We start from the raw sequence: 27,861 nt of genomic DNA, 5'->3' as shown, positions 1-27,861 counted from the left end.
GAGGACGCTTTAGTGAGATCACCAGAGCCTCCTTCTTTACGAAGCTATTGTACTGCCAACCTTACTTGCATGCTTGTGAAAAATGGACCACTTATGAACGCCATCTCCAACTCCTCGAAAGATTCCATCAACAGTGTCTCTGAAAAGTTTTACACACCGCTTGGGAAGACAGGCAAACTAATGCCAGTGTACTGGAAGAAGCAAAGATCACCAGAGTCAAAGCGATGATTCTTCAACATCAACTTCGTTGGACTGGTCATGTTGTGCGGATGCCTGATGATCGTCTTCCGAAGCAACTACAGTGGTACCTTGGTTTACGAACTTAATCTGTTCCGGAAGTCTGGGCTGCATCAATAGGAGTATAGCATCTAGATCTAGGGAAGTAATAGTACCACTGTATTCTGCTCTGGTCATACCTCACCTGGAGTACTGTGTCCAGTTCTGGGCACCACAGTTCAAGAAGGATACTGACAAGCTGGAACGTGTCCAGAAGAGGGCAACCAAAATGGTCAAAGGCCTGGAAACGATGCCTTATGAGGAACGGCTTAGGGAGCTGGGTATGTTTAGCCTGGAGAAGAGAAGGTTAAGGGGTGATATGATAGCCATGTTCAAATATATAAAAGGATGTCATATGGAGGAGGGTGAAAGGTTGTTTTCTGCTGCTCCAGAGAAGTGGACACGGAGCAATGGATTCAAACTTCAAGAAAGAAGATTCCACCTAAACATTAGGAAGAACTTCCTGACAGTAAGAGCTGTTTGACAGTGGAATTTGCTACCAAGGAGTGTGGTGGAGTCTCCTTCTTTGGAGGTCTTTAAGCAGAGGCTTGACAGGCATATGTCAAGAATGCTTTGATGGTGTTTCCTGCTTGGCAGGGGGTTGGACTGGATGGCCCTTGTGGTCTTTTCCAACTCTATGATTCTAATAATAATAATAATAATAATAATAATAATAATAATAATAATTTATTATTTATACCCCGCCCATCTGGCCGGGTTCCCCCAGCCACTCTGGGCGGCTTCCAACAAAACAGTTCTTAAACCGAAAACGTTCTTAAACCGAGGCACTCTTTCCCAAATGAGACCTCCCGCCACCAGTGCCCTTCCACCGTTCGGATTCTGTTCTTAGACCGAGGTAAAGTTCTCAAAGCAAGACACTATTTCTGGTTTTGCGGAGTTTGTAAATAAATCGTTCTTAAACCGGACTGTTCTTAAACCGAGGTACCACTGTACTCTATTCCGAACTTAAAAATGGAAAGCTTAATGCTGGTGGTTAACAAAAGAGGTTTAAAGACTCTTGCAAGGCAAATCTAAAAAATAAAAATAGTATAAACACCGACAAGTGGGAAAGATTGGCCTGTGAGTGCTCCAGTTGGAGAACAGCCTTTACCAAAGGTGTCGTGGGCTTTGAAGACACTCGAACTCAGGACGAAAGGGAGAAACGTGCTAAGAGGAAGGCACGCTTGGCAAACCCTCACCGTGATCAACTCCCGCCTGGAAACCTATGTCCCCACTGTGGAAGGACGTGTGGATCCAGAATTGGCCTCCACAGTCACTTGCGGACTCACTGTTAAGATCGTGTTCATAGACAAGACAATCTTACTCGGCTACGAGTGATCGCCAAAGAAGAAGATTGTTGCCTGCCTTGTTCTTTACTCATTCCGGAAAGCAAAGAATACGAACGGGCAGAAAACTGGCTCGTATTGTATCATAATTTGAACCTACCTAAGTCTCATTTCCTGGAACAACAGAGGTAGCTCAGGTGGTTGGAGTGGATGGATGCAGCCATCCTTTGAAACTTGCACCTTTCCGAATTTTTGCAGTGCAGTTTTCCAACCCAATAAACGTGCAGGGGGGGGGGGAAAGGCACGTTATTTTGGGGAAGTGTCCCTAGGAATGCATATGTTTGTAAAAGGAGCATGCAAAAAGGCGTTACGCTACAGAAGATTGCTCTGCAGAAATGGGCGTATTGGATAAGGCAGGGTGCAATAATTGGTACTTTTGCAATGTGTGTGCATATTAAGAGAAGTGAATCTTTTGTGAGGACGATATATATATATATATATATATATATATATATATATATATATATATATATATATAAAAGGAGGGCTTGCAAAGTGATGCGGGGATGTGTCGGGCGGAATTTAAGATGGGGGAGAAATGAGAAAGTGAAACAGACAAATTCATCCCTCCCCAGGAGAGGAATGTCAGAGCCGGGAGGATGGGAAATGCTTCTCATTGCAAAGCATTGCTGTGCAAGCGTCGATTTTCTAAATGTGCTTGAAAAGAATTCTTTTACATCAAACAGACTTTGTTGGCTGAGTGGGAGGGCATGGCAGGATATGATGACTAATGAGATCTAGATTAAGCTGTCATGTCAGTTTCTCTGGAACTAAAGGGAAGATGCAGAGGTGATAAAGCCGGAAAGTGGTTAAATCCGTTCCTTTGTAAATGCGAGCTTTAAAGTTCAAGGAATCGCCGTTTGGAAGTTAATGGCATTGCCTTCAGAGTGGCGATAGCGATGTGTTTTGAGCATAATGCCACCTCTGTTTCTGTTCTTCTTTGGCACGCTCTCTCAAAACACCCTGGCAGGTGTGTGTATTCCAACAACTCACACTTCCACTTAGGACTCTTAAATGCACATTACTCATGCACTTAACATTTCATTATCCCACACAGGAGTGAGATTCTCATTCCTTCTCATATGTATGCACACACACACACACACACACACACACACACACATACACACAGAGTTGAGCAGCTGGCTAACACTGGCTTCTGTTGCCCCCTGTTCCTGCCAGCTGCCCCCGGCCCCGAGGTTGCCGAGGACCAATAAAAGAAAGCACTTCTTCACGCAGCAGAGAGTTAAACTGTGGAACTCACTGCCACAGGAGGCAGCGATGGCCGCCGCCAATCTAGATGGCTTTATAATGTTTCTGTGGTTGGCATTGCGCTGCCTCCGCAGTCGGAGGTGGCATGGTTTTGAATGCCAGTTGCTGGAAACCACAGGAGGGGAGGGTGTTCTTCCTGTGCTTGGATTCTGCCTGTGGGTTTCCCACGGGCATCTGATCAGCCGTTGTGAGAAGAGGATGCTGGACTGGATGGGCCACTGGCCTGATCCAGTAAGCTCTTCTTTATGTTCTTACGGGTTACAGGATGTTTAGGGACATTCAGCTGTGTCTCTCATCACCTAACTCAGCGGTAAAGGAGGCTGCCAGGAACTGCACCCCTGGCACCTGCGACGGGCCCGATGCCTCAGTTCCCGCTCGCGCCGACTTACCCGCTCTCTCTTACATATATTGCCCCCACCTCATGGAAGAACCCTTAAAACAAATGCTAACTATGCCAGAGAATCTTGTGGGGGGGGATACCCAATAAGTTGGAGTCTCAAGCTGGTGTTCTTCAGATAAACAATAACGATTTGTTTTTAAAACAAGGTAGTAAAATACAAGTGGAGAAAACTCCACTTGTGGAGAAAACTTGAAATTTAATTCATGCATTCCTATGGGCATTCCTATGGGAAACCGCGATTCGCAAGACGATTTTTTCGCAAAACAAATTGACTCGTGGAACAAATTAAATTCGTCTTGCGAGGCACCACTGTAATTCGTTTCACAGAGGTTTCGGCTTTTTAGTTTGGTTCCTTTCTGAGGTGGCACTTCCTTTCAGGAACCCACCCCTTTAACAAATCCATCTCCTGAGGCACTTTCAGTAATAAGGGTTCACCACACACACCTTCCTTCACTGGGTTTTGGGAGTCTCTTCCTTCCTCAGAAGAGTCTCTCCTCTCCAGACTAGTTTGAGACCTAAGTAGACCGATCTTTTTCAGCTCCTACTCCTCCTGTCTCACCCTCAGTCTCCCAGCAACATCCGGTCCTATTACTCCTGCAGGACACGGCACTCAGTCCTTCACTGTACACTCGGCGTGGATGTTTTCATCCTCAGCACTCTGTATATTTCAACCTGTCTCCTAACCAGGGACGTCTTTACCATTGGGCGTAGTGGTGCAGTGAGCCAGGGTGCCAAGCAGTGGAGGGCGCCAGGCGGAGAGTCCGGGGAGGGGAGAGCGGGGAGGTAAGCGAGGCAGAGTGAGGGAGGTGGGAAGGCTCCTGATGCTTTCCCACAGTATTCCATAGCAGAGATTGTGCTTATGAAATCTGTACCTGGTCTTTACAGTAATATGTGTGCAGAAAGCAATTTCAGAATTCCAGTGTGCCATGACGGAAAGGATATTGGATATGCGACTTTGGGCTGAAATTTCTGCTTGGGCAAATTGGAACCTCCTGCTTAGTCTTCCTTGCAGGGCTGTTGTGAAGATAAGTGAATGTTAACTTTCAGGACTGCTATTCAAGCAACAAAGCACCTCTTATAGTTTTGGGGTCTCTGTTGATAATAATAATTATAATAATTTATTATTTATACCCTGCCCATCTGGCTGGGTTTCCCCAGCCACTTTGGGCGGCTTCCAACAGAAGAATAAAATAATTGATTAAAGATTAAAAGCCTCTCTAAACAGGGCTGCCTTCAGATGTCTTCTAAAAATCTGGTAACTGTTTTCCTTTTGACATCTGATGGGTGGGCGTTCCACAGGGCGGGCACCACTACCGAGAAGGCCCTCTGCCTGGTTCCCTGCAACTTGGCTTCTCACCATGAGGGAACCGCCAGAAGGCCCTCGGTGCTGGATCTCAGTGTCCGGGCAGAACGATGGGGGTGGAGACGCTCCTTCAGGTATACTGGACCGAGGCCATTTAGGGCTTTAAAGGTGAGCACCAACACTTTGAACTGTGCTCGGAAACGTACTGGGAGCCAATGTAGGTCTTTCAGGACCAGTGTTATGTGGTCTCGGCGGCTGCTCCCAGTCACCAGTCTAGCTGCCGTATTCTGGATTAGTTGTAGTTTCCGGGTCATCTTCAAAGGTAGCCCCACATAGAGCGCATTGCAGTAGTCCAAGCGGGAGATAACCAGAGCATGCACCACTCTGGCGAGGCAGTCTGCAGGCAGGTAGGGTCTCAGCCTGCGTACCAGATGGAGCTGGTAGACAGCCGCCCTGGACACAGAATTAACCTGTGCCTCCATGGACAGCTGTGAGTCCAAAATGACTCCCAGGCTGTGCACCTGGTCCTTCAGGGGCACAGTTACCCCATTCAGGACCAGGGAGTCCTCCACACCTGCCTGCCTCCTGTCCCCCAAAAACAGTACTTCTGTCTTGTCAGGATTCAACCTCAATCTGTTAGCCGCCATCCATCCTCCAACCGCCTCCAAGCACTCACACAGGACCTTCACCGCCTTCACTGGTTCTGATTTGAAAGAGAGGTAGAGCTGGGTATCATCCGCATACTCATGAACACCCAGCCCAAACCCCCTGATGATCTCTCCCAGAGGCTGCATGTAGATGTTAAAATGCATATGGAAGAGAACAGAACCCTGAGGCACCCAGGTGAGAGCCCAGGGGTCTGAACACTCATCCCCCACCACCACTTTCTGAACACGGCCCAGGAGGAAGGAGCGGAACCACTGTATGACAGTCCCCCCAGCTCCCAACCCCTCTAGACGATCCAGAAGGATGTTGTGGTGTTAAAATGATGGAATGAAAAATAGAATAAGAACATGTTTTGAACATTTGAAAATGATTAAAAATAACCTTATAACACATGTCTTGCACGTATTGCATGGTGGTCCATTCTGCACTCGCCACACCCATGAATGGAACGCAGCCCTTCCCTCTTCACATCCTAGGGTTGGCCAAGACACAGTGAGGGTCTCACACAGGACCTTCACCGCCCTCACTGGTTCTGATTTGAAAGAGAGGTAGAGCTGGGTATCATCCACATACTGATGTTGAGGTTAAATGTTTTTCGTTTTTCGTTTGCTACTGGCTTTAGGATGCACTGGGTTTGTAAATTCACTGTTAATCTATTCTGCTAAGCCCTTTGGACAGTTTGGTAAGACATCTTAATGAAGCAAAACCTGGACTAGCACTGTATCATTTTTTTTTAGATGTGGTATCCGTAACTGCAACGAGTCAGAACATTTATTCTGGCCATAAAACTGTTGCTGTTATATTGGCTTAAGAGATACGGCTCTCTAATTCAAAGTTGCACAGAATAAATTTTAGCTGTGGGCCTCTGCCGTAGCTACGCCTCTGACACATATATATCATTTCTCTCGTTAATCTTGTCCGCCTTTTATGAAGCTATGTCTCACTGCGACGTTGCATGACATGGGAGATACATAAACTGTTGTGGGGAAGGCACAGATTGGCAGAGCAGCCCCCGAAGCCCAACACCTTTCTATCACAGCAGCTGAAGCGGGAGACTGATGACTTAGTAGCCCCCAGCGGTCAGGAAAGCCAAACGAGACGCTGGCTTGTTAAATGCAAAAAAATGCTACTGACCTCATTAAAAAAAAAAAAACCTTACTTGGTTTATTTATCAAAATTGCTGTCATCCTTGTTTTGAATGAAACTCAAGGTTATCTCTGATTTTATATACTGTATTGAGAGAGGGTGTTAGGGCAGTGATGGGCAAGCTTTTGAGCTTTGTGTGTCAAAATTCGCCAAAAAACCAAGCATAGCTCGGGTGGTGTGTCACCTCGAGAAAAAACACCATAATTTCGCGATATTTATAGTTTAAAAAACAAAAATGTATAATTGTTCCCCCTTTTAAGAAAAAGGAAAAAGGGGAGGGGGGAATTATTAAAGTTTTTTTTAAATTTTTTTAAAAAGAAATATTAAAAAAGGGAAAATCCAGGGGTCTTTCCCAGTGGGACTCTGGGCTCAGACCTTCCTCCAACGGGTCTGCCACTGGGGAGGTGGGCTCGGGTTAGGCCTGTGCCTCCCCGTGGCCCTCTTCAGCCCACCTCTCCCCTCCCTCGGCTATGCTTGTGTGGCGGCGGGGCAACAGGGAAGGGGTTTCAGCTTGGGTGTCTCCTCTCTTCCCGGGATGGTGGCGAGGTGGCAGCAGCTAGGTCGGGGTCCTTCCCCCTCCTCCAAGGGCCCCCTCTTCTCCCTTGAGGCGGGGGCGACGGGGACGGCAACGGAGCGAGCGGACTCCTGTTCTCCTTTGCCTTGTTTTTCCTTCTTTTCTCCCTCTTTTTAGTAGGCGCGGCGGCAGCGGGGCCGGGGCTTCCTTTTTCCTCCTCCGGCCTCCGGAGTGCCTCGAGGCTGTCCCATCAGGTTTGCGGGGTGGGGGTGGGGTCCGGCAGCTCCCCGGTTGCTGCACTGGTGGCCCCCAGTGTCCGGGGGGTGGTGGTTTCGGTGGCTCGGGAGCCCGTCCGGCAGCTCCTGCAGCGCTGGTCACTTTCAGGAGCTCCGCGGCTCCGTGCCGACCGCCATCGTGCCCTGCCGGAAGTCCACAAGGCCCCCAGAGATGCGTCACCTGTGGCATTACGCCACCGGCCGGAAGTGAGGTCTCGGCATGTGGCCGCGTGTCATCGAAAATGGCTATGCGTGTCAGTGGTTCGCCATCACTGTGTTAGGGGGAGGGTAGTACCTCACCTGCAGCTCCTAGAAGCTGCCAGGTGACAGCGGCCGAAATCCCGGGATATGGCTTTGACTGTCCGGCTAAACTAAGTGAGTTAAGGGCTTTCATGCGAAGATAGGCTTGAGACCAAGAGTGGGTCCAACGGTCAAGAAGGCAATTTCTGCACGTGCTGTAGAGGGAAGTGAGGGGCACATGGGGCTTGTCAACCTAGGTATCTTATCCAGGAGAAGGAAAACTCTGGTCCTAAACCTCCGCTGCCTTGCGGGATATGTCCGAGAGGAGGAAAGGCTAAGGAGTCAACCATACAAAAATCCAGAGCCGAGTCCCTAAGCGGTTGGCTGGCGCCTTGTACACACCTCCTTGGGATGTATGTGACGCTGTGGGTTAAACCACAGAGCCTAGGGCTTGCTGATCAGAAGGTCGGCAGTTCGAATCCCTGCGACTGGGTGAGCTCCCGTTGCTCGGTCCCAGCTCCTGCCAACCTAGCAGTTCGAAAGCACACCAGTGCAAGTAGATGAATAGGTACCGATCCAGCCAGAAGGTAAAAGGCGTTTCTGTGCGCTGCTCTGGTTGACAGAAGCGGCTTAGTCATGCTGGCCACATGACCTGGAAGCTGTACACCGGCTCCCTTGACCAGTAAAGCGAGATGAGCGCCACAACCCCAGAGTTGATCACGACTGGAGCTAACGGTCAGGGGTCCCTTTAACTTTACACGCCTCCTTCTGGCAACTCCTGCAGCCAAGCGCCTTGGACCACATCAGCAAGGCTGAGATCTCGTCTTGTCGCCTGGGCTGCCCAAGACCACCACGCACCCTGTCCAGGCTGGCAAGGGGGCAAGCTGTGGAGTTTGGCAAGGTGGTGGCACGCGCTGCGGCTTTTGGGGGAGGCGCAGATGGGCAGAAAAGTCCCTTTGATGTGAAAGGGGTTGCCAGAAAAACGAATCCATTCCGGAGAAGCGAGAATGGAGGGCAAGGGGGTGTTGTCGTTCCCTGGACAGCAGACTGAGCACAACCTTCCCTACGATGGTGAGAGGTTAATATGTTTGTTTGTGCAGAGAGAGAGAGAATGCCATTATTGCTGGATTTGCATATATCAGTATAAATCAGCCCATGCAGATTTTATGCAAATACCTGCTATCTTTTGTCCTTTTTTTTTTTTGGATGGCACCTAAACACACTTTACTAGCTCAGCCAGCCTCTGACGTTGTTCTTCTCTCTTTGCCTCCGCAGTGGGAACGCCTCTGGTTCATAATCCTCACCTTCTCTTTCTTCCTGACCCTGATCTGGTTTTACTTCTGGTGGGAAGCGCACAATGACTACAATGAGATCAACTGGTGAGTAGAGAAAGGGAACGTGTTTCACCTCTCGCCTTTACTGGGGGAGGTTGGGAGCGGGACCCAGGCTCAGTGGGGGGGGGGAGCAGGTGCCCCAAGTTCGTTCTCCAGGTGATAACTGATGGGAGAGACATTTCTCTGTCATAGAACCAAAGAATTGTAGCGTTGGAAGGGACCCCGGGGGCCATCTAGTCCAGCCCTCCTTTCCCCAGACTGGTTGCATTACATTTTCATTTATTTGTGGAATTTATATCCCACCCTTCCTCCCCCCAGGGTGGCAAACATATGTACCATTTAAAGCATATACAAAGGAAACATTTTAATTTTTTTTTAAAAAAACCCACACAATTTCAGTTAAAAACATCTAACACAAGTTACAGTTAAAACACACTAAAGGTTAAAAAAAACATATCGCCATCCAGTGATCTTAGGGTTTCCTGGAACGGGATTCCTTAGCCACTGAATGTCTGGTTCCACAGAAACTTCCCTCAATTTCTCCTGGAAGTTAATAACCATAGAATCACAGAACTGTGGAGTCGAAAGGAGCCATGAGGGTCATTTAGTCCAACCCCCTGTAATGCAGGAATCTTTCACCCAATGTGGGACTCAAACCCATGGCCCTGAGGTTAAGCGCCTCATGTTCTACCAACCGAGCTACAGGAGACCAGTGCACCTCCCTAGGGAGGGCATTGTTAAACTGTCCAGTTGTCTAACTGGCAGTTATCAATAACACAGCTTTGTGAGACAGAAGGATAGCAGAGAAATCTATCTGCCTACGGACAACTGTAGCTGTGTTTTGCAGACAATTGCAAAAATACTTGCCCAGTACGCTCCGTCACAAATGTCAAGCCTCGTTTCTAAAACATCCAGGAATTTTCCTTCCAAGTTCAGATAACAGTTCTTAGCAGCGAAAGCTTTATCCAACTTTTCTGTGCCTGTGAAATTACTCATGTCGACTCCTTGGTTCGTTAAAACAAAGAGATTTATTGCTTAGGGCAGCTCACAACCAGGAGAGTTCAACTCCATCCTCGGCTGCAACTGCGACACGAACAGAAACAGGATACAAACAGGCATCCCCAAACTGTGGCCCTCCAGATGTTTTGGCCCACAACTCCCATGATCCTTAGCTAACAGGACCAGTGGTCAGGGATGATGGGAATTGTAGTCCAAAACATCTGGAGTGCCGAAGTTTGGGGATGCCTGGGATACAAATATACAGTCCTATATGACAGAAAGTATACAACAGTAACAGGTACTACTTCCTGTTTACATGGACACATCCCATGATCCAGGACGATTGCTGAGCTATTAACCCTCTCAGCTCACAGGCATTCCCTAACTGGGGAACCACCACTAAAAAGGCCCAGTTACAGGATCAGCGTCACCTGGTGACCTGCTGGTTGTATATTTATTAAACTTTCTGTTGTACACTTTAAAATCCTCATTTCTTACATCCTTAAGATATCAATGAACTTCCCTTCTTCTCTTTCCATGGTTTTTACATATCATAAATCCCTGCATATTTCCCCAAAACTATACTATTCAGTATTCCATTATCACATTCATCAAAACTTTTTTTTGCACTGTTGAATTTATCTTAACGCTGCCAGCATTTCCAGCTGTACACAATTATTTCCCATATACAGTGGTCCCTCGACTTATGAATTTAATCCGTTCTGAATGCACATTCGTGGGTCGAAAAGTTTGTAAGTCGAAAAAAGCGGTTTCCCATAGGAATGCATTGGAAATTGAAAAATTTGTAAGTCGAGAAAACCCCATCTAAACCGCAACGGCGTGTGGCCATTTTTTTTCATTCGTAACTCGAAATTTCGTAAGTCATGTACCACTGTATTCATTAAATTTTTCCCAGTTTTCTTTAAACATATGTTCTTCTTGTTCTCTTATTCTATATGTTAAGACTGCGAGTTGCGCATATTCTTTCAACTTTAGTTTCCGTTCTTCTTTGGTTGAGCCTCGCTCGTTTTCCATTTTGGGGCTAACAAAACACGCAGTAGTGGCATACATAAAGAACATTTTTTTGACACCTGGGAATTTCAGTCTGAATTATCCCCAACAGAAAGGACTTTGGTGTTTTTTGGGGGGGAACGGGAAAGCACTTTTAAACTTTTTTTCAGTTCATTATGGATCATTTCCCAAAATTCTTTTACCCTTTTACTAGTCTGCCATGTATAAAAGAACGTTCCTTCCACCTCTTTGCATCTCCAGCACTTATCTGATTCAGTCTTACACAGTGGTAACTCGTGTAACGGATGGGATCCATTCCAGAGGCCCGTCCGCAATGTGAAAAGCCCGCAACTCGATGCGCAATTTGGCGCTTCTGCGCATGTGGCAAAACCCGGAAGTAGCCCATTCTGGTACTTCCGGGTTGCTGCGGGACGCAAGACGAAAACACGCAACCTGAAGCGGACGCAACATGAGGTATGACTGTACAGGTGAAACTCGGAAAATTAGAATATCGTCAAAAAGTGTATTTATTTCAGTAACGCAACTTAAAAGGTGAAACCAATACAGTGGTGCCTCGCTAGACGAAATTAATTCGTTCCATGGGTCTTTTCTTATAGCGAAAAATTCGTCTAGCGAATCCCATAGGAATGCATTGAATTTTTTTTGAATTTTTTTTTTTGCCCATAGGAACGCATTAATTGAATTTCAATGCATTCCTATGGGAAACCGCGATTCGCTAGACGAATTTTTCGTAAAACGCATTCGTCTAGCGAGGCAACCTCTGCTCGAAAAATCCTTTCATTAAGCGGAAAATTCGTTAAGCAGGGCATTTGTTAAGCGAGGCACCACTGTATATGAGATAGATGCATGACATGCAAAGCAAGGTATGTCAAGCCTTTATTTGTTGTAATTGTAATTATTTGTCGTTAGGCGGGTCAATTATAAATCGAATGTAATTGGTGAAAGGTAATAGCGATGTTTCTTTTTGTATTATTGTAACTAATTGTTTTATTACTGTGGGATTTCCAAAAGAAAGCATTTGTAAAAAAAATAAAAAAATAAGAAGTTGCATTACTGAAATAAATGCACTTTTCGACGATATTCTAATTTTCCAAGTTTCACTTGTACATCTTAGCAAGCCTGCTCAGAGTTAAATGCCATCTGTTAATCATTTTGCAGGTTGTAGGTGAGAAGACAAGTAGGGGCTGGATGAGGGAAGATTTAGATCGGGAGTTGGGGAAACTGCTCCATTTGCCCTGATGGACCAGTCTTCGTTTCGATCAGATTATTGGCGTCTGTTTGAGCCAGCTGTAAACACAGCGGTTTGGAGGCCGGCGCGCCCAATATTATAATGATGCGAACGATCTTCTGTCAGGAGCCATTGATGTGAGATGGATCATGTGGCCTTTGGTCGGGAGCAAGTCAGGCTGTTGCCGCTTCTCCTGGGGGATGCGTTGGTGTATACGAGGGATATGCCTCGCAAGCAGAAAGCGTGTATTTGGCCTGCTTATCTGGCATTTGCATCAAACGGAGCTTGATGGCATTTCGAGTGAGCTGCAGCCCCAACAAATCTGGAAAATCCGGAGTACATTTTTCATAATTTTACTTTTTTTTATATGTGCAAATGGCTTTAGATACCTAAATGACCATATAGCATATATTCAACACACACAAAAAACGGTGACAATTTGTTGTTGACAAAGGACAGCTGGACATATAAAGGGCCCCATTCCCCTCAGTAGCTTAGGGCCTTATCTTGCATAGGATCTGGCATCCTGCATAGGATCTGACATCCTGTGGGTTTTTTTTTTAATAGCTTGTGTACCTGCTACTGCCAAATTCTTTAAGGAAGTATTCTTAGCGGCTGGCTCTCGATTGTGGAATTTCCTTTCCTGAGCTCTTGCCAAGATCCAGAACTGACTGCTGTAATCCCACTTCAGGGAAGCTCTCCATTCTGGGGCTTTTGCCAATATGACTTTGGTTTACGGGGATGGGGTGGGGGGACCCCTTTTCTCCCCCAGCTGAGACCCTCACTGTGTCTTGGCCAACCCTGGGATGCGAAGAGGGAAGGGCTGCGTTCCATTCATGGGCGTGGCGAGTGCAGAATCGACCACCATGCAGTACGTGCAAGACATGTGTTATAAGGTTATTTTTAACCATTTTCAATTGTTCAAAACATGTTCTTCTATTTTTCATTCCATCGTTTTAACACCATAACATCCTTCTGGATCGTCATACAGTGGTTCCGCTCCTTCCTCCTGGGCCGTGTTCAGAAAGTGGTGGTGGGGGATGAGTGTTCAGACCCCTGGGCTCTCACTTGTGGGGTGCCTCAGGGTTCTGTCCTCTCCCCCATGCTTTTTAACATTTACATGCAGCTGCTGGGAGAGATCATCAGGGGATTTGGGCTGGGTGTTCATCAGTATGCGGATAATACCCAGCTCTACCTCTCTTTCAAATCAGAACCAGTGAAGGCGGTGAAGGTCCTGTGTGAGTGCCTGGAGGCGGTTGGAGGATGGATGGTGGCTAACAGATTGAGGTTGAATCCTGAGAAGACAGAAGTACTGTTTTTGGGGGACAGGGGGCGGGCGGGTGTGGGGGACTCCCTGGTTCTGAATGGGGTAACTGTGCCCCTGAAGGACCAGGTGCGCAGCCTGGGAGTCATTTTGGACTCACAGCTGTCCATGGAGGCACAGGTCAATTCTGTGTCCAGGGCGGCTGTCTACTAGCTCCGTCTGGTACGCAGGCTGAGACCCTACCTGCCCGAAGACTGTCTCACCAGAGTGGTGCATGCTCTAGTTATCTCCCGCTTGGACTACTGCAATGCGCTCTACATGGGGCTACCTTTGAAGGTGATCCGGAAACTGCAGTTAATCCAGAATGCGGCAGCTAGACTGGTGACTGGGAGCGGCCGCCGAGACCACATAACACCGGTCCTAAGAGACCTACATTGGCTCCCAGTACGTTTCCGTGCACAATTCAAAGTGTTGGTGCTGACCTTTAAAGCCCTAAACGGCCCCGGTCCTATATACCTGAAGGAGCGTCTCCACCCCTATTGTTCAGCCCGGACACTGAGATCCAGCGCCGAGGGCCTTCTGGCGGTTCCCTCACTGCGAGAACAAAGCTACAGGGAACCAGGCAGAGGGCCTTCTCAGTAGTGGCTCCTGCCCTGTGGAATACCCTTCCATCGGAGGTCAGGGAGATGAACAACTACCTGACATTTAGAAAACACCTAAAGGTAGCCCTGTTTAGGGAAGTTTTTAATCTGTGATATTTTAATGTATTTTTTTACTTGTTGGAAGCTGCCCAGAGTGGCGGGGGAAACCCAGCCAGATGGGCAGGGTATAAATAATAAATAATAATAATAAATAATAATCACTGAGGTGCTTTTCGACCTGGGCTTCTTTAGAAGGAAAGAAGGGATATACATACAAATAATGATAACATGTAATAATGGCATTTTTAAGCAGAGGTTGGATGGCATTTCTGTCATGGAAGCTTGAGTTGAGATTCCTGCATTGCAGAGGGTTGGACTAGAATATGACCACCTTCCAACTCTAGGATTCCATGATTGTATTATTCAAATCAATCAATAAAAATATGTAATATACTCGCGTTTCCTTACATACACACGCAGTGCACCGTTAAACTACGGAACTCCCTGCCACAGGATGCACTGATGACCACCAACCTAGATGGCTTTAAAAGAGGATTGTAACTGATCTGTAGAAAGTACTCTATGATTTGGGGTTGGATGCTTCAGCCGAGATCCCTGCATTGCAGGGGGTTGGACTAGATGACCCTCAGGTCCCTTCCAACGCTAGGATTCTGTGAAAACAGGAACATACGTACCATTGTTAACTATGGAAATTCTTTAATAAGAACGACTTTCAAAAAGAGGATTAGGCAAATTCATTGAGGCGGGGGCTAGCGGAGGCCACAATGGCTGTGCTCAAACTCTACCGCTGGAGGCAGTTGCTGGAAGCTACGTGAGGGGAGAGTGTTGGCCTTGTGTTCGGATCCTGTTTGTGGATTTCCCACAGGCTGGCCACTGTGGGAACAGGATGCTGGTCTAGGTGGGCCTGTGGTCTGATCCAGCAGCCTCTTTTTATGTTCTTATGTCCTTACATCAATACCTGCATGCATATGGTAAAGGTAAAGGACTCCATGGCGGTTAAGTCCAGTCAAAGGCGACTATGGGGTTGTGGTGCTCATCTCGCTTTCAGGCCGAGGGAGCCAGCGTTTGCCCACAGGCAGCTTTCTAGGTCGTGTGACCAGCATGACTAAACCACTTCTGGTGCAACAGGACACTGTGACAGAAACCAGAGCGCACGGAAACACTGTATACCTTCCCGCCGGAGCAGTACCTATTTATCTACTTGCACTGGCATGCTTTCGAACTGCTAGGTTGGAAGAGGCTGGGACAGAGCAACGGGAGCTCACCCAGCCGCGGGGATTCGAACCGTCGACCTTCTGATTGACAAGCCCAAGAGGCTCAGTGGTTTAGACCACAGTGCCACTCGTGTCCCTTGAATGCATATGGTACAACCCGCCACACACACATAAGGAGGTCTGCATGCAAATAAGGAGCTGTATCTTGAGTCGTCTTCTTCCTCGTCCGCCTTAGCCGTCTCAATCATTGTGAGCAAGGAGGGTAGCATGGCAGGGAAGCGCTGTGACATTAAGAACAGTGCTGATTTTGATGGCGAAAGAATCGGGGAGGAAATAGCAACTTGGCAGAAGGACCTGAATTGCCACAAAGTGCACCTTGGGAGGGTGAGGGAGGGGCTGTCGGAGCCTCAGAGGTGTGCAGCAGGTTAAAATGCAGAGGATGGCAATTGGGAAGGGACCCAGGTGGCGCTGTGGTTAAACCACTGAGCCTAGGGCTTGCTGATCAGAAGGTCGGCGGTTCGAATCCCTGTGACGGGGTGAGCTCCCGTTGCTTGGTCCCAGCTCCTGCCAACCTAGCAGTTCGAAAGCACGTCAAAATGCAAGTAGATAAATAGGAACCGCTACAGCGGGAAGGTAAACGGCGTTTCCATGTGCTGCTCTGGTTTGCCAGAAGCGGCTTTGTCATGCTGGCCACATGACCTGGAAGCTATACGCCGGCTCCCTCGGCCAACAATGCGAGATGAGTGCGCAACCCCAGAGTCGGTCACGACTGGACCTAATGGTCAGGGGTCCCTTTACCCTTTACCTTAGTCCAAGATGGCTTTCTGGGTCTGCCAGGGCCAATGAGGACATCGTCGGTGCACAACATTGTGAGTGCTAAGTCATTCAGGAGTCGCTATGGACCTTGTGGGCATCATGAGAGCCAACTCTTGGGGGGGCTGAGATCCCTTTGCCTCCCTCCCCCCAAATATTTTAGCCCTGCCACAAAGCAGGCCTGGAGAAACTGAAAATGTCCCGTGCTCCTCTTTAAGGGGCCGCTTCTCTTTCCCGTTGACTATTAATATGCAGAATGCCGGAATCTCAACACTATAAAGTCTCCCATTCAGTTTGAAACCATACCGGACCCTGCTTAGCTTTCCAGACGTGCTAGCAGTTTCGTTGCTTCACTACTACTCCCTGCATATTGCAAATGGGCGGTCTGCTGCATGGTGGGTTCTTGGGTGAGTAGAGGTTTGAGCCAGGCCCCCTTGACATCTTTCACCACCAGAAGTATTCTACTTTTTTGGGGGGGGGGTTTCCTGCCAAAGGACAGCAGGGCAAGAACATGCTGCAAATTCGCATATTGCATAAACTGAACTTGGCATGCTTAAAAAAAGAGTGTCTTGAGTTCAGAAGTGATGCCGTCCTCGTGGAGCCCATGACCTCATCAGTGTGTGTTGTGACTCTCTGTTGTGACCTCATCGCCTTTCCTCTGCCGCTGTGTCCTACTGGCCAAGTCATTCTCTGACACTGGCTGTTCGCCAGGAGTTCATTGGCCTCATCATGGCACAGCAATGTCTCCTTCTCTCTCTGTTCCTTCCACTCGACTTCTGGTGCCTGAATTAACTTTCCCCGACTTGCTCTTCAGTGGTTCAATTTGATCCTTGCACAGAAGCTCACTGAAGTCTCCCCTCTCGCTTTAATTAACTTTGGGTTTAGCGAGCTTTCTTCGGAAGTGTATCTCTATTTAAATGCAAATTTTGACATTTGGCAGCGATTTATGGGGACAGCTCTTGGGGGTGTCACTGTCAGATCAGTGTGGTTCTCAAAGTTTTTTTCTCTGGGCCACACTTTCAGAATAAAAATTGCCTTGCGCCGCACTGAATTTCTTATTGATAAGGAATACGATGGAAAACAGCAAGGAAGAACTCTGAGCAGTGCTTCGTATTTTACAGCATAGAACACAGCAACTTTATGATATGAGAGCCAGTGTGACGAAATGGTTTAGAGCAGGGGTGTCAAACTCAAATTCATTGGGGGCCGCATCAGCAGTTTGGTCACCCTCAAAGGGCCGGTTGTATCTGTAGGACTATGTGTCCACTCTTTATTATCATAAATTATTGTTACTGCATTCAATTATTACTGTTTTTTGTAATAATGTAAGTAATAACTAGCTCTGAAAGCAGAAACATAGTCAGAATAATGGCAAGTAGATATTCAAATGTACAATTATTGTACAATTTATTGAAAAATGATTTTTGGTAACTGCACTGGGTGGTGGAGGCTCGCTAGGGTTTCATGCAGGACCTTTGCAGAGCTACTAGTACCTGGAGATGCTGGGGTCCTTCTGCATGCAGGACAGATGTTCTGCCAGTGAGCCACCACCCTTCACCAAAGGGACTGGCTGAGGTTGACTCACTGAAGCTGCTCTCCTGATTCCAGGGTTTAAGGGCCAGAAGTATGAAGCAGCATCCTATGTTTCTGAGGAGAGGGAGAGGGAGGGGAGGGAGGGAGGGAGGGAGGAAGAAAAGAGGGAGTGGGAGGGAGAGAGGAAGGAAGGAAAGAGGGGAGAGAAAGAAGAGTAGGAAATAAGGAAGGGAATAAAGAAGGAAAGAAAAAGAAAGAGGGAGAGAAGACGGAAAGGGAGAAAGAAGGAAGGAAGTAGAGGGAAAGAAAGAATAATGAGGGAGAGGAAGAAAGATGGGAAGGACGGAAGGAAGGAAGGAAGGAAGGAAGGAAGAAAGAAAGAAAGAAAGAAAGAAAGAAAGAAAGAAAGAAAGAAAGAAAAGAGGGAGCAGGAGGGAGAGAGGAAGGAAAGAGGTGAGAGAAAGAAGAGTAGGAAAGAAGGAATAAAGAAGGAAAGAAAAAGAAAGAGGGAGAGAAGACAGAGATAAAGAAGGAAGGAAGGAGAGGGAAAGAAAGAAAGGGAAGGGGGGTCGCCTTGATTCAGCGCCAGAAAAGAGCGCGAAGGGACCCAGGGGCAAAAAGCATTTCCCGTGCAGCGTGAGGCAGCGGGTGTCCGTTTTAGGAGAAGTGCGTAAAGCCTCAGAGTTGCACATTTGTGAGGCTGAGCCGCTGCTGAGCTCACGTTCATGAGGCTGAGCCGCGGCAGGAGGAGGAGGAGGTGAGGCAAGAGGAGGCGGAGGCTTGCCGGGTCGGTGCCCGGCAGCGCCGTGCGGAGAGTCCCGAGCCTCTGGGACGCAGCAGTGCTCTGTAGCACTTTGAATCCTCCTCGTCCTCCACGCGGCGCTGCTGGGTGCTTTAACTGTGCTTCAGCAGCAGCAGCAGCAGCAGCCGTTTCCAGGCGCCGAGCCGTGGCAGGAGGAGGAGGATTCAAAGTGCTACAGAGCACTGCTGCGTCGCAGAGGCTCGGGACTCTCCGTGCGGCGCTGCCTCCTCCTTCTCCTGCTGTGGCTCGGGGCGCTCCACGCAGCGCTGCTCTGGCTGCCTTTCTAACCCCCCCCGGCCCTAGCTGTTTGTCAGCGCGGCGCTTCAGCAGCAAGGTCCCGCTGCTGGGTCCCGCTGGCTGGGGCGCTCGGCGGGCCACATGACGAGGTCTGGAGGGCCGGATTTGGCCCCCGGGCCTTGTGTATGACACCCGTGGTTTAGAGTGTCTGACTAGGACCTGGGAGAGCAGGGTTCGAATCCCCACTCAGCCATGAAGCTAACCTTGCGCCAGTGAGCATCTCTTAGCTCCCTCGTCTACCCAGTGCCGGATTTACATACAAGCTAAACAAGCTATAGCTTAGGGCCCCACTCTCTTGGCCTCCCCCCCAAAATGTAAAGGAAAAAACACCTGGATATACATTTCTAAAACATAAGAGATAAAAAACAAATAAATTAAAACCTACATACAGCAACAGTGTTTTGTGTTGTGTAAGTCATGGGCCCCGCCTGCTAGCCTGCTCCCTCAAATATCACTGGTTTGCTCCTTTCTATATATAGGGTGCCTCCATTCTGCATGGACTGGCTGCATGGCAACATGTGCAAATGTCTATGATGTCCATAAATTACCATACAGCATATATTCAACACAAAAAACAGCGACAATTTGTTGTTGACAAAGGACAGCTGGACATATAAAGGGGCCCCATTACCTCCAGTAACTTGGGGCCTCATCAAACCTAAGAAAGGGAAGGGGGGTCGCCTTGATTCAGCGCCAGAAAAGAGCGCGAAGGGACCCAGGGGCAAAAAGCATTTCCCGTGCAGCGTGAGGCAGCGGGTGTCCGTTTTAGGAGAAGTGCGTAAAGCCTCAGAGTTGCACATTTGTGAGGCTGAGCCGCTGCTGAGCTCACGTTCATGAGGCTGAGCCGCGGCAGGAGGAGGAGGAGGTGAGGCAAGAGGAGGCGGAGGCTTGCCGGGTCGGTGCCCGGCAGCGCCGTGCGGAGAGTCCCGAGCCTCTGGGACGCAGCAGTGCTCTGTAGCACTTTGAATCCTCCTCGTCCTCCACGCGGCGCTGCTGGGTGCTTTAACTGTGCTTCAGCAGCAGCAGCAGCAGCAGCCGTTTCCAGGCGCCGAGCCGTGGCAGGAGGAGGAGGATTCAAAGTGCTACAGAGCACTGCTGCGTCGCAGAGGCTCGGGACTCTCCGTGCGGCGCTGCCTCCTCCTTCTCCTGCTGTGGCTCGGGGCGCTCCACGCAGCGCTGCTCTGGCTGCCTTTCTAACCCCCCCCCCGGCCCTAGCTGTTTGTCAGCGCGGCGCTTCAGCAGCAAGGTCCCGCTGCTGGGTCCCGCTGGCTGGGGCGCTCGGCGGGCCACATGACGAGGTCTGGAGGGCCGGATTTGGCCCCCGGGCCTTGTGTATGACACCCGTGGTTTAGAGTGTCTGACTAGGACCTGGGAGAGCAGGGTTCGAATCCCCACTCAGCCATGAAGCTAACCTTGCGCCAGTGAGCATCTCTTAGCTCCCTCGTCTACCCAGTGCCGGATTTACATACAAGCTAAACAAGCTATAGCTTAGGGCCCCACTCTCTTGGCCTCCCCCCCAAAATGTAAAGGAAAAAACACCTGGATATACATTTCTAAAACATAAGAGATAAAAAACAAATAAATTAAAACCTACATACAGCAACAGTGTTTTGTGTTGTGTAAGTCATGGGCCCCGCCTGCTAGCCTGCTCCCTCAAATATCACTGGTTTGCTCCTTTCTATATATAGGGTGCCTCCATTCTGCATGGACTGGCTGCATGGCAACATGTGCAAATGTCTATGATGTCCATAAATTACCATACAGCATATATTCAACACAAAAAACAGCGACAATTTGTTGTTGACAAAGGACAGCTGGACATATAAAGGGGCCCCATTACCTCCAGTAACTTGGGGCCTCATCAAACCTAAGAAAGGGAAGGGGGGTCGCCTTGATTCAGCGCCAGAAAAGAGCGCGAAGGGACCCAGGGGCAAAAAGCATTTCCCGTGCAGCGTGAGGCAGCGGGTGTCCGTTTTAGGAGAAGTGCGTAAAGCCTCAGAGTTGCACATTTGTGAGGCTGAGCCGCTGCTGAGCTCACGTTCATGAGGCTGAGCCGCGGCAGGAGGAGGAGGAGGTGAGGCAAGAGGAGGCGGAGGCTTGCCGGGTCGGTGCCCGGCAGCGCCGTGCGGAGAGTCCCGAGCCTCTGGGACGCAGCAGTGCTCTGTAGCACTTTGAATCCTCCTCGTCCTCCACGCGGCGCTGCTGGGTGCTTTAACTGTGCTTCAGCAGCAGCAGCAGCAGCAGCCGTTTCCAGGCGCCGAGCCGTGGCAGGAGGAGGAGGATTCAAAGTGCTACAGAGCACTGCTGCGTCGCAGAGGCTCGGGACTCTCCGTGCGGCGCTGCCTCCTCCTTCTCCTGCTGTGGCTCGGGGCGCTCCACGCAGCGCTGCTCTGGCTGCCTTTCTAACCCCCCCCCGGCCCTAGCTGTTTGTCAGCGCGGCGCTTCAGCAGCAAGGTCCCGCTGCTGGGTCCCGCTGGCTGGGGCGCTCGGCGGGCCACATGACGAGGTCTGGAGGGCCGGATTTGGCCCCCGGGCCTTGTGTATGACACCCGTGGTTTAGAGTGTCTGACTAGGACCTGGGAGAGCAGGGTTCGAATCCCCACTCAGCCATGAAGCTAACCTTGCGCCAGTGAGCATCTCTTAGCTCCCTCGTCTACCCAGTGCCGGATTTACATACAAGCTAAACAAGCTATAGCTTAGGGCCCCACTCTCTTGGCCTCCCCCCCAAAATGTAAAGGAAAAAACACCTGGATATACATTTCTAAAACATAAGAGATAAAAAACAAATAAATTAAAACCTACATACAGCAACAGTGTTTTGTGTTGTGTAAGTCATGGGCCCCGCCTGCTAGCCTGCTCCCTCAAATATCACTGGTTTGCTCCTTTCTATATATAGGGTGCCTCCATTCTGCATGGACTGGCTGCATGGCAACATGTGCAAATGTCTATGATGTCCATAAATTACCATACAGCATATATTCAACACAAAAAACAGCGACAATTTGTTGTTGACAAAGGACAGCTGGACATATAAAGGGGCCCCATTACCTCCAGTAACTTGGGGCCTCATCAAACCTAAATCTGGCCCTGGACCTACCCCACAGGGTTGTTGTGAAGATGAAATGGGGATGACGCTCACAAAATAGTCGCCACCTGTATTGTTTGCCCTGGAGTCTTCCCGCCATGCTTGCCACCCTCCTGCTGCCACAACAATGTGATACTTTACAGAGCATCAGTGATCTCCATCGTGCCTGCCTCTGACCCTCCTCTCGTTCTCTCTTTTGATCCTTCAGGTTTTTATATAATAGAATGGGATATTGGAGTGATTGGTCCATTCCAATCCTTGTTTCAACGGCAGCTGGTTTCACATACATCACAGCATTATTGGTAGGTTTTCTTGCTTTTTTCAATTTTTATTCATACTTTTCAAATTTATACATTTCACCAATTTTACAATCGTTTTGACATTTATAAACCTTGACTTCCTTCCCCCTCTTTCTGCGGTTCCTTCAGTTTATTTTTAATATCTTCTGCATATCCCAATTAACTTAATTTGCTCATTTATGTATCTTCTTTAAATATATGCTCTTATGAAACTGCAGGTTGTTACAGTAATCCTGCCAGTGTTTTTTTTTATCTGTTTACAATTTATCTGTAAACGTTCAATAAGAAATCAAGATAACAAACTTTTATAAACAACTTTTTGAGAACCTCTGGGCAAGACTGACCAATTGCCTTGACTTGGTGGAAGAAAGTTCCCTGTGTTCCTAATCAGTTTTCTCTCTCTCTTTCTCTCCTTTGAAACTTGGTTGCCCTTTCAGATTTTAGCACTATGTCACATAGCAGTAGGACAGCAAATGAACCTTCACTGGATTCACAAGGTAAGGCACCTTTTGATATACAGTGCTGTGGGGGGGGGGGAATTGGCTTTTGCAGCCCAATTCTCCAGTGTTCCCTAAGTACGTTAAGCGGTCAGAGAAAAATGAGTGGAAGCAGGAACCAGTAGAAGGGAAAACAGGCAGTTCTTCAATTGCATGGCAAGGTCCCAAGCCCGTCACATCTCTAGATAATGAAGCACAAGGACACCAATATTTTGGGTTAATGGGATAAATAAGGCCACAACTTTATTGGCTACAGATGTGAACGGTATTGGCTTAGGCACTGGAACTGAACCGACTACAGTGGTACCTCGCAAGACGAAACTAATTCGTTCTACGAGTCGTTTCGTGTTGCGATAATTTCGTCTTGCGAAGCGCGGTTTCCCATAGGAATACATTGAAATTTAATTAATGCGTTCCTATGGGGGAAAAAGAAGCACAAAAAAGAAGAAGGCGCCGACTCACCTGCCACGGCCGGAAGTCTTTAAGGCTCTGCGGAGGGGGAAGCAGGAGGAGGGCCAGGGGTCTGGAAGGTGTCCAGAAGCCATTTACAGAGATGGGAGAAAGCAAGGCCGAAGCCGCGGGGTCTCCTCCCGCCGCAGCCTCCGCTCCTTCAGGCGCTGCCGCTGTTCCCGCCAAGGGCCGCCTGGCGAGCCCCGCTGCTGCTCTTGCCGGAGCCGCGGAGGCCGCCATGAGCGCCACGCCGCCGCAGGAGGCAGAAGCGGTGGCTGTGGACGGCACCGGCGGAGTCCTAAAGGTAAGCGGCGGCTTCCCTTCCCCTCGCGAGGCTGCTTCATCTTGCGAAGCACGGCCATAGACGGCTTCGTTTTGTGAGTCGTCCCAAAAACCGCAAAAAGCTTTCGTTTTGCATTTTTTTCGTTGCGCGAGGTGTTCGTCTTGTGGGGTACCACTGTATATCTGACACCTGCTTGTCATGCAGGTAGTCTCATAAGGGTCAACCACCAGTAGGGGGAGCCCTGTTGATGTACATCAGGGGTCGGCAACCTCTAGACCACCTCCTTCTGTGATATGTGTTTTTTTGGGGGGGGGTCTTGGGCTACAGGGTGGGCAATTTCAAGAGTCTATATAAGGGCTTGCTCCCCATGGTTCTGGTTTCTCTCCTCCCTCCTGCGTGTGGTGAGTTTGGGATCCTGTTGCAACAGTTCCTTGAGTAAAAATGAGGCTTACTAGCCGCTTTGCTTCTCAATATACCCTGGTTGGCCTCTGTTGTTTTCTCCAACCGACAGGGAACCCACTTAAGGACTCTATACAGGTTCCGGAATATCCCATAAGGGAAAGGGAACAGTTTTTCTTAGAACAGCTGTGAGGGTTGCGTGGCTTAAAAGTGCTCTGAAAGTTGGGTGGGCAGAACCCACAGTCACTTTTTTGCACAGATCCTGTTAGTTTCACAGGCTTGCGCAGGAGAAATCTGAATCCTACAAGGCCTTCTGCTGCATTCGGTCTTACTTTGTCATGTGAAAAGGATCTAGGAGTCTTGGTAGACCACAAACTTGACATGAGTCAGCAGTGTGATGCAGCAGCTAAAAAAGCCAATGCAATTCTGGGCTGCATCAATAGGAGTATAGCATCTAGATCAAGGGAAGTAATAGTACCACTGTATTCTGCTCTGATCAGACCTCACCTGCAGTACTGTGTCCAGTTCTGGGCACCACAGTTCAAGAAGGATACTGACAAGCTGGAACGTGTCCAGAAGAGGGCAACCAAAATGGTCAAAGGCCTGGAAACGATGCCTTATGAGGAACGGCTTAGGGAGCTGGGTATGTTTAGCCTGGAGAAGAGAAGGTTAAGGGGTGATATGATAGCCATGTTCAAATATATGAAAGGATGTCATATGGAGGAGGGAGAAAGATTGTTTTCTGCTGCTCCAGAGAAGTGGACATGGAGCAATGGATTCAAACTACAAGAAAGAAGATTCCACCTAAACATTAGGAAGAACTTCCTGACAGTAAGAGCTGTTTGGCAGTGGAATTTGCTGCCAAGGAGTGTGGTGGAGTCTCCTTCTTTGGAGGTCTTTAAGCAGAGGCTTGACAGGCATATGTCAAGAATGCTTTGATGGTGTTGGACTGGATGGCCCTTGTGGTCTCTTCCAACTCTATGATTCTATGATTCTATTCTATGATTCTATCTCTCTCTCCCCCCCAAAAAAAGTCTGGCTCATTCTTTTTTGCTTCTAATTCATGCCTCTCCGAATGAAACCGCGTTGGCTTCACAATAGGAACCTGGGTTATAAAGGAACAGCCCAGCTACTGCTGCCTTTCAGTCTTATGAGTTATTGGGGTGGGGGGGGGCAGCAGGAGAGAGATTCTCCTGTATGTTTGCCGCGCTGCGCCCTTCCAGCGATTGCAATCTACGGCGAAGTGAAACTCATTAGTTTACGCCCGTCACAGTGAAATGTGTTATTCGTGCTTTGCCATTCAAGCTCCTTTTGAGCCCCTCTACGTCGGTCAGTTCCGGGGATTAATCTAAATCCCCTTTTAAGAAAAGAAAAGAGAGGGGCGAGACCATCCCATCAGCCTGTTTTCCTTCCTCTGCCTGCAGAAAAGAAAAACCCAGCGAAACGGAGGGCTTTCTGGTTCCAACGTGGTCCTCGCTCTTGAAACAGGACTGTGTCTCTGCTCGCTTCTTAGTTAGAACGATAGATGGGTAGAGTTGGAAGAGACCTGAGGGGTCATATAGCCCAACCCCCTGGAATGCGGTTTAGTTTAAAGCGACGGTTTTATTTCCAAAGCAGGTGTTTGTGAAGTTGAGGGCGGGCTGGCCTTCCACACTGGCTCGACTTCTTTCTGGGAGATAAAGAGTGCGTGAGCTTTGATTAGAGCTTCCTCGCAGCGCCAGAGGGAAGGAAATATGATGAAACCTCTGGCCTTTTCTTGCGTTGCAGATTGGCTTGATAACCACCTTGATCACGACCCTTGTCACCATGTGCTCTATAGCCCAGCTATGGGACGATGAGTGGAGTATGGTCGCCATATCCTTGCAGGTAAGTGTCATGGCAGAGGGCAGGGGCAGCTCTTCCCCCCTCCCTAAATAACCCTCCGGACCAGGGCCGGATTTAGGTTTGATGAGGCCCTAAGCGACTGAAGGTAATGGTCACCGTTTTTTGTGTGTTGAATATATGCTATATGGCAGGCACGTCCAACAGGTAGACCATGATCTACCGGTAGATCACTGGACGTCTGTGGTAGATCACTGGCTCCCCCCCAAAGAAGCTCAACAGCTTTGGCTCCTCTAAAAAAAACCCTCAGCAACTTTGACCTGAACCCCTTAAAAACAGGCCTTCCTTCCCCCCAAAAAACCTCAACAACTTTGACCTGAACCCCCCAAAATGGGGTAGATCACTGCCAGTTTTTAACTCTCTGAGTAGATCACAGTCTCTTGGGAGTTGGCCACCCCTGCTATATGGTCATTTATGGACCTAATAGGTATCTCAAGCCATTTGCACATGTTGCCATGCAGCCAGTCCATGCAGAATGTAGGCACCCTATATATAGAAAGGAGCAAACCAGTGACATTTTAGGGAGCAGGCTAGCAGACAGGGCCCATTACTTACATCATAGGAGCCCACACAACACAAATTACTGTTGCTGTATGTAGGTTTTATTTTATTTGTTTGTTATCTTATATTTCGGAAATGTACATCCAGTTTGCTCTTTCCTTTAATTTTTTTGGGGCCCCCAAGAGAGTGGGGCCCTGAGCTATAGCTTGTTTAGCTTATACAGTGGTGCCTCGCTAGACGAAATTAATTCGTTCCACGGGTCTTTTCTTATAGCGAAAAATTCGTCTAGCGAATCCCATAGGAATGCATTGAATTTTTTTTGAATTTTTTTTTTTTGCCCATAGGAACACATTAATTGAATTTCAATGCATTCCTATGGGAAACCGCGATTCGCTAGACGAATTTTTCATAAAACGCATTCGTCTAGCGAGGCAAGCTCCGCTCGAAAAATCCTTTCGTTAAGCGGAAATTTCGTTAAGCAGGGCATTCGTTAAGCGAGGCACCACTGTACATCAATCCGGCGCTGCTCTGGATTTTCCTGGGCCACGGCCTTCATTGGTGCCGCTCTGTGCTCCAGTACCTTGGCCTGGCCAGAGACGTGTCCTTGAGCTGTGAAATGGCCTCATAGAATCGTAGAGTTGGAAGGGAACCCGATAGGTCATCTAGACGAACCCCAGCCTGATTGGACGAAAGCAGACTCAGAGCAACAGATCCTTAATAAATGTCGAATCAAAGTTAGAAGGGACTTGAGAGGATGCAGTTTCAGCAGCCCGGGCAAATAGCCTCCAAGCGTCTTCTGAAATTCCTGCACTGATTGATAACCAACCGCCTCCTGCGGCAGGCTGGTCCGTAGTTACCCGCTCAGAGGTTTCTATTGAAATCTGCTTTGTAGTTTTTCACCTTCTTGTGGAAACCGGTTCTGCTATACCTTCTGCTTCAGATTCTTGAAGGAAGATCTCCTCCATTCCCAGGAGTCCTGAATGATCTATTTTAGGCTTCCCCAAGTGGGTGGCCCTCCAACTGTTTTGGACTACAATTCCCATCGCCAGCCCCTCCCAATGGGAGTTGCAGTCCAAAACAGCTGGTTAGGGGAGCCTGATCTAATTAGATGACTTTTTGTGACACTCCTGTGGTTGAGCAACAAGGGACCCTGTACATACAACTGCATTGTATGTAGCTGGAAGGGACCCCTTGGGTCATCTAGCCCAACCCCTTGCAATGCAGGAACCACAGCTAAATCGCATTCTGATTCCTACCTGACTCTTCCTCCTGCTTTTATTGGCTATATATAGAAACGTATTTGCGTACTTCACCGTTCCCTGCTCTCTTTTTCCTAGGCAACAGCGCCTTTTCTGCACATAGGAGCCCTTGCGGCTGTCACCGCCCTGTCTTGGTTGGTGTCTGGGCAGTTTGCAAGAGCCGAAAGAGCCAGTGAGTAGTTGCTTGTTTCTTTCTTGCCACTGAGGGCAAGATCTGGGACTGTGTGTCATTGCTGTGTGTTGGGTGGAGGGGGCTGAGTCCAGGGCTTGAACCCTGGTTGGTGAACCCTGGTTAAAGCTAACCATGGTTTACTGTTCTCCTTCCTGCAGGCATGAACTTCACCATGGTTAGCTTTGACAGGATGGGGTGGGGCTTAACTTGGGGCTTGAACCTTAGTTGGCAAATCCTCGTTAAAGCTAACCATGGTTTACTGTTCTCCTTCCTGTAGGCATGAACTTCACCATGGTTAGCATGAAGACGGGATGGGGTGGGGCTTAACTTGGGGTTTGAACCCTGGTTAGTGGATCCTGGTTAAAGTATCCATAGTTTACTGTTCTCCTTCCTGGAGGCATGAACTTCACCATGGTTAG

At 48.7% G+C, this 27,861-nt stretch overlaps 1 protein-coding gene across 3 annotated transcripts in view; it reads left to right on the top strand.

Annotated features, from left to right (window-relative positions):
- Positions 1 to 27,861, top strand: part of GDPD5 (glycerophosphodiester phosphodiesterase domain containing 5) — a 176,488-nt gene that overhangs the window by 108,019 nt on the left and 40,608 nt on the right. For all 3 annotated transcript variants that reach the window (XM_060273933.1, XM_060273932.1, XM_060273931.1), the window contains 5 exons: positions 8,714 to 8,817; positions 21,910 to 22,003; positions 22,438 to 22,497; positions 25,397 to 25,495; positions 27,349 to 27,442. In XM_060273933.1, coding sequence (XP_060129916.1) covers positions 21,926 to 22,003; positions 22,438 to 22,497; positions 25,397 to 25,495; positions 27,349 to 27,442 — 331 coding nt within the window. In that variant the 5' untranslated portion in view covers positions 8,714 to 8,817; positions 21,910 to 21,925. The remainder of the gene's footprint in view (positions 1 to 8,713; positions 8,818 to 21,909; positions 22,004 to 22,437; positions 22,498 to 25,396; positions 25,496 to 27,348; positions 27,443 to 27,861) is intronic.

Source organism: Zootoca vivipara, chromosome 4 (assembly GCF_963506605.1).
Source record: "Zootoca vivipara chromosome 4, rZooViv1.1, whole genome shotgun sequence".
In the NCBI taxonomy this organism is placed as follows: domain Eukaryota; kingdom Metazoa; phylum Chordata; class Lepidosauria; order Squamata; family Lacertidae; genus Zootoca; species Zootoca vivipara.
Note: the sequence above shows the minus strand (reverse complement) of the source record. Positions and strands in the feature narration are given on the sequence as shown.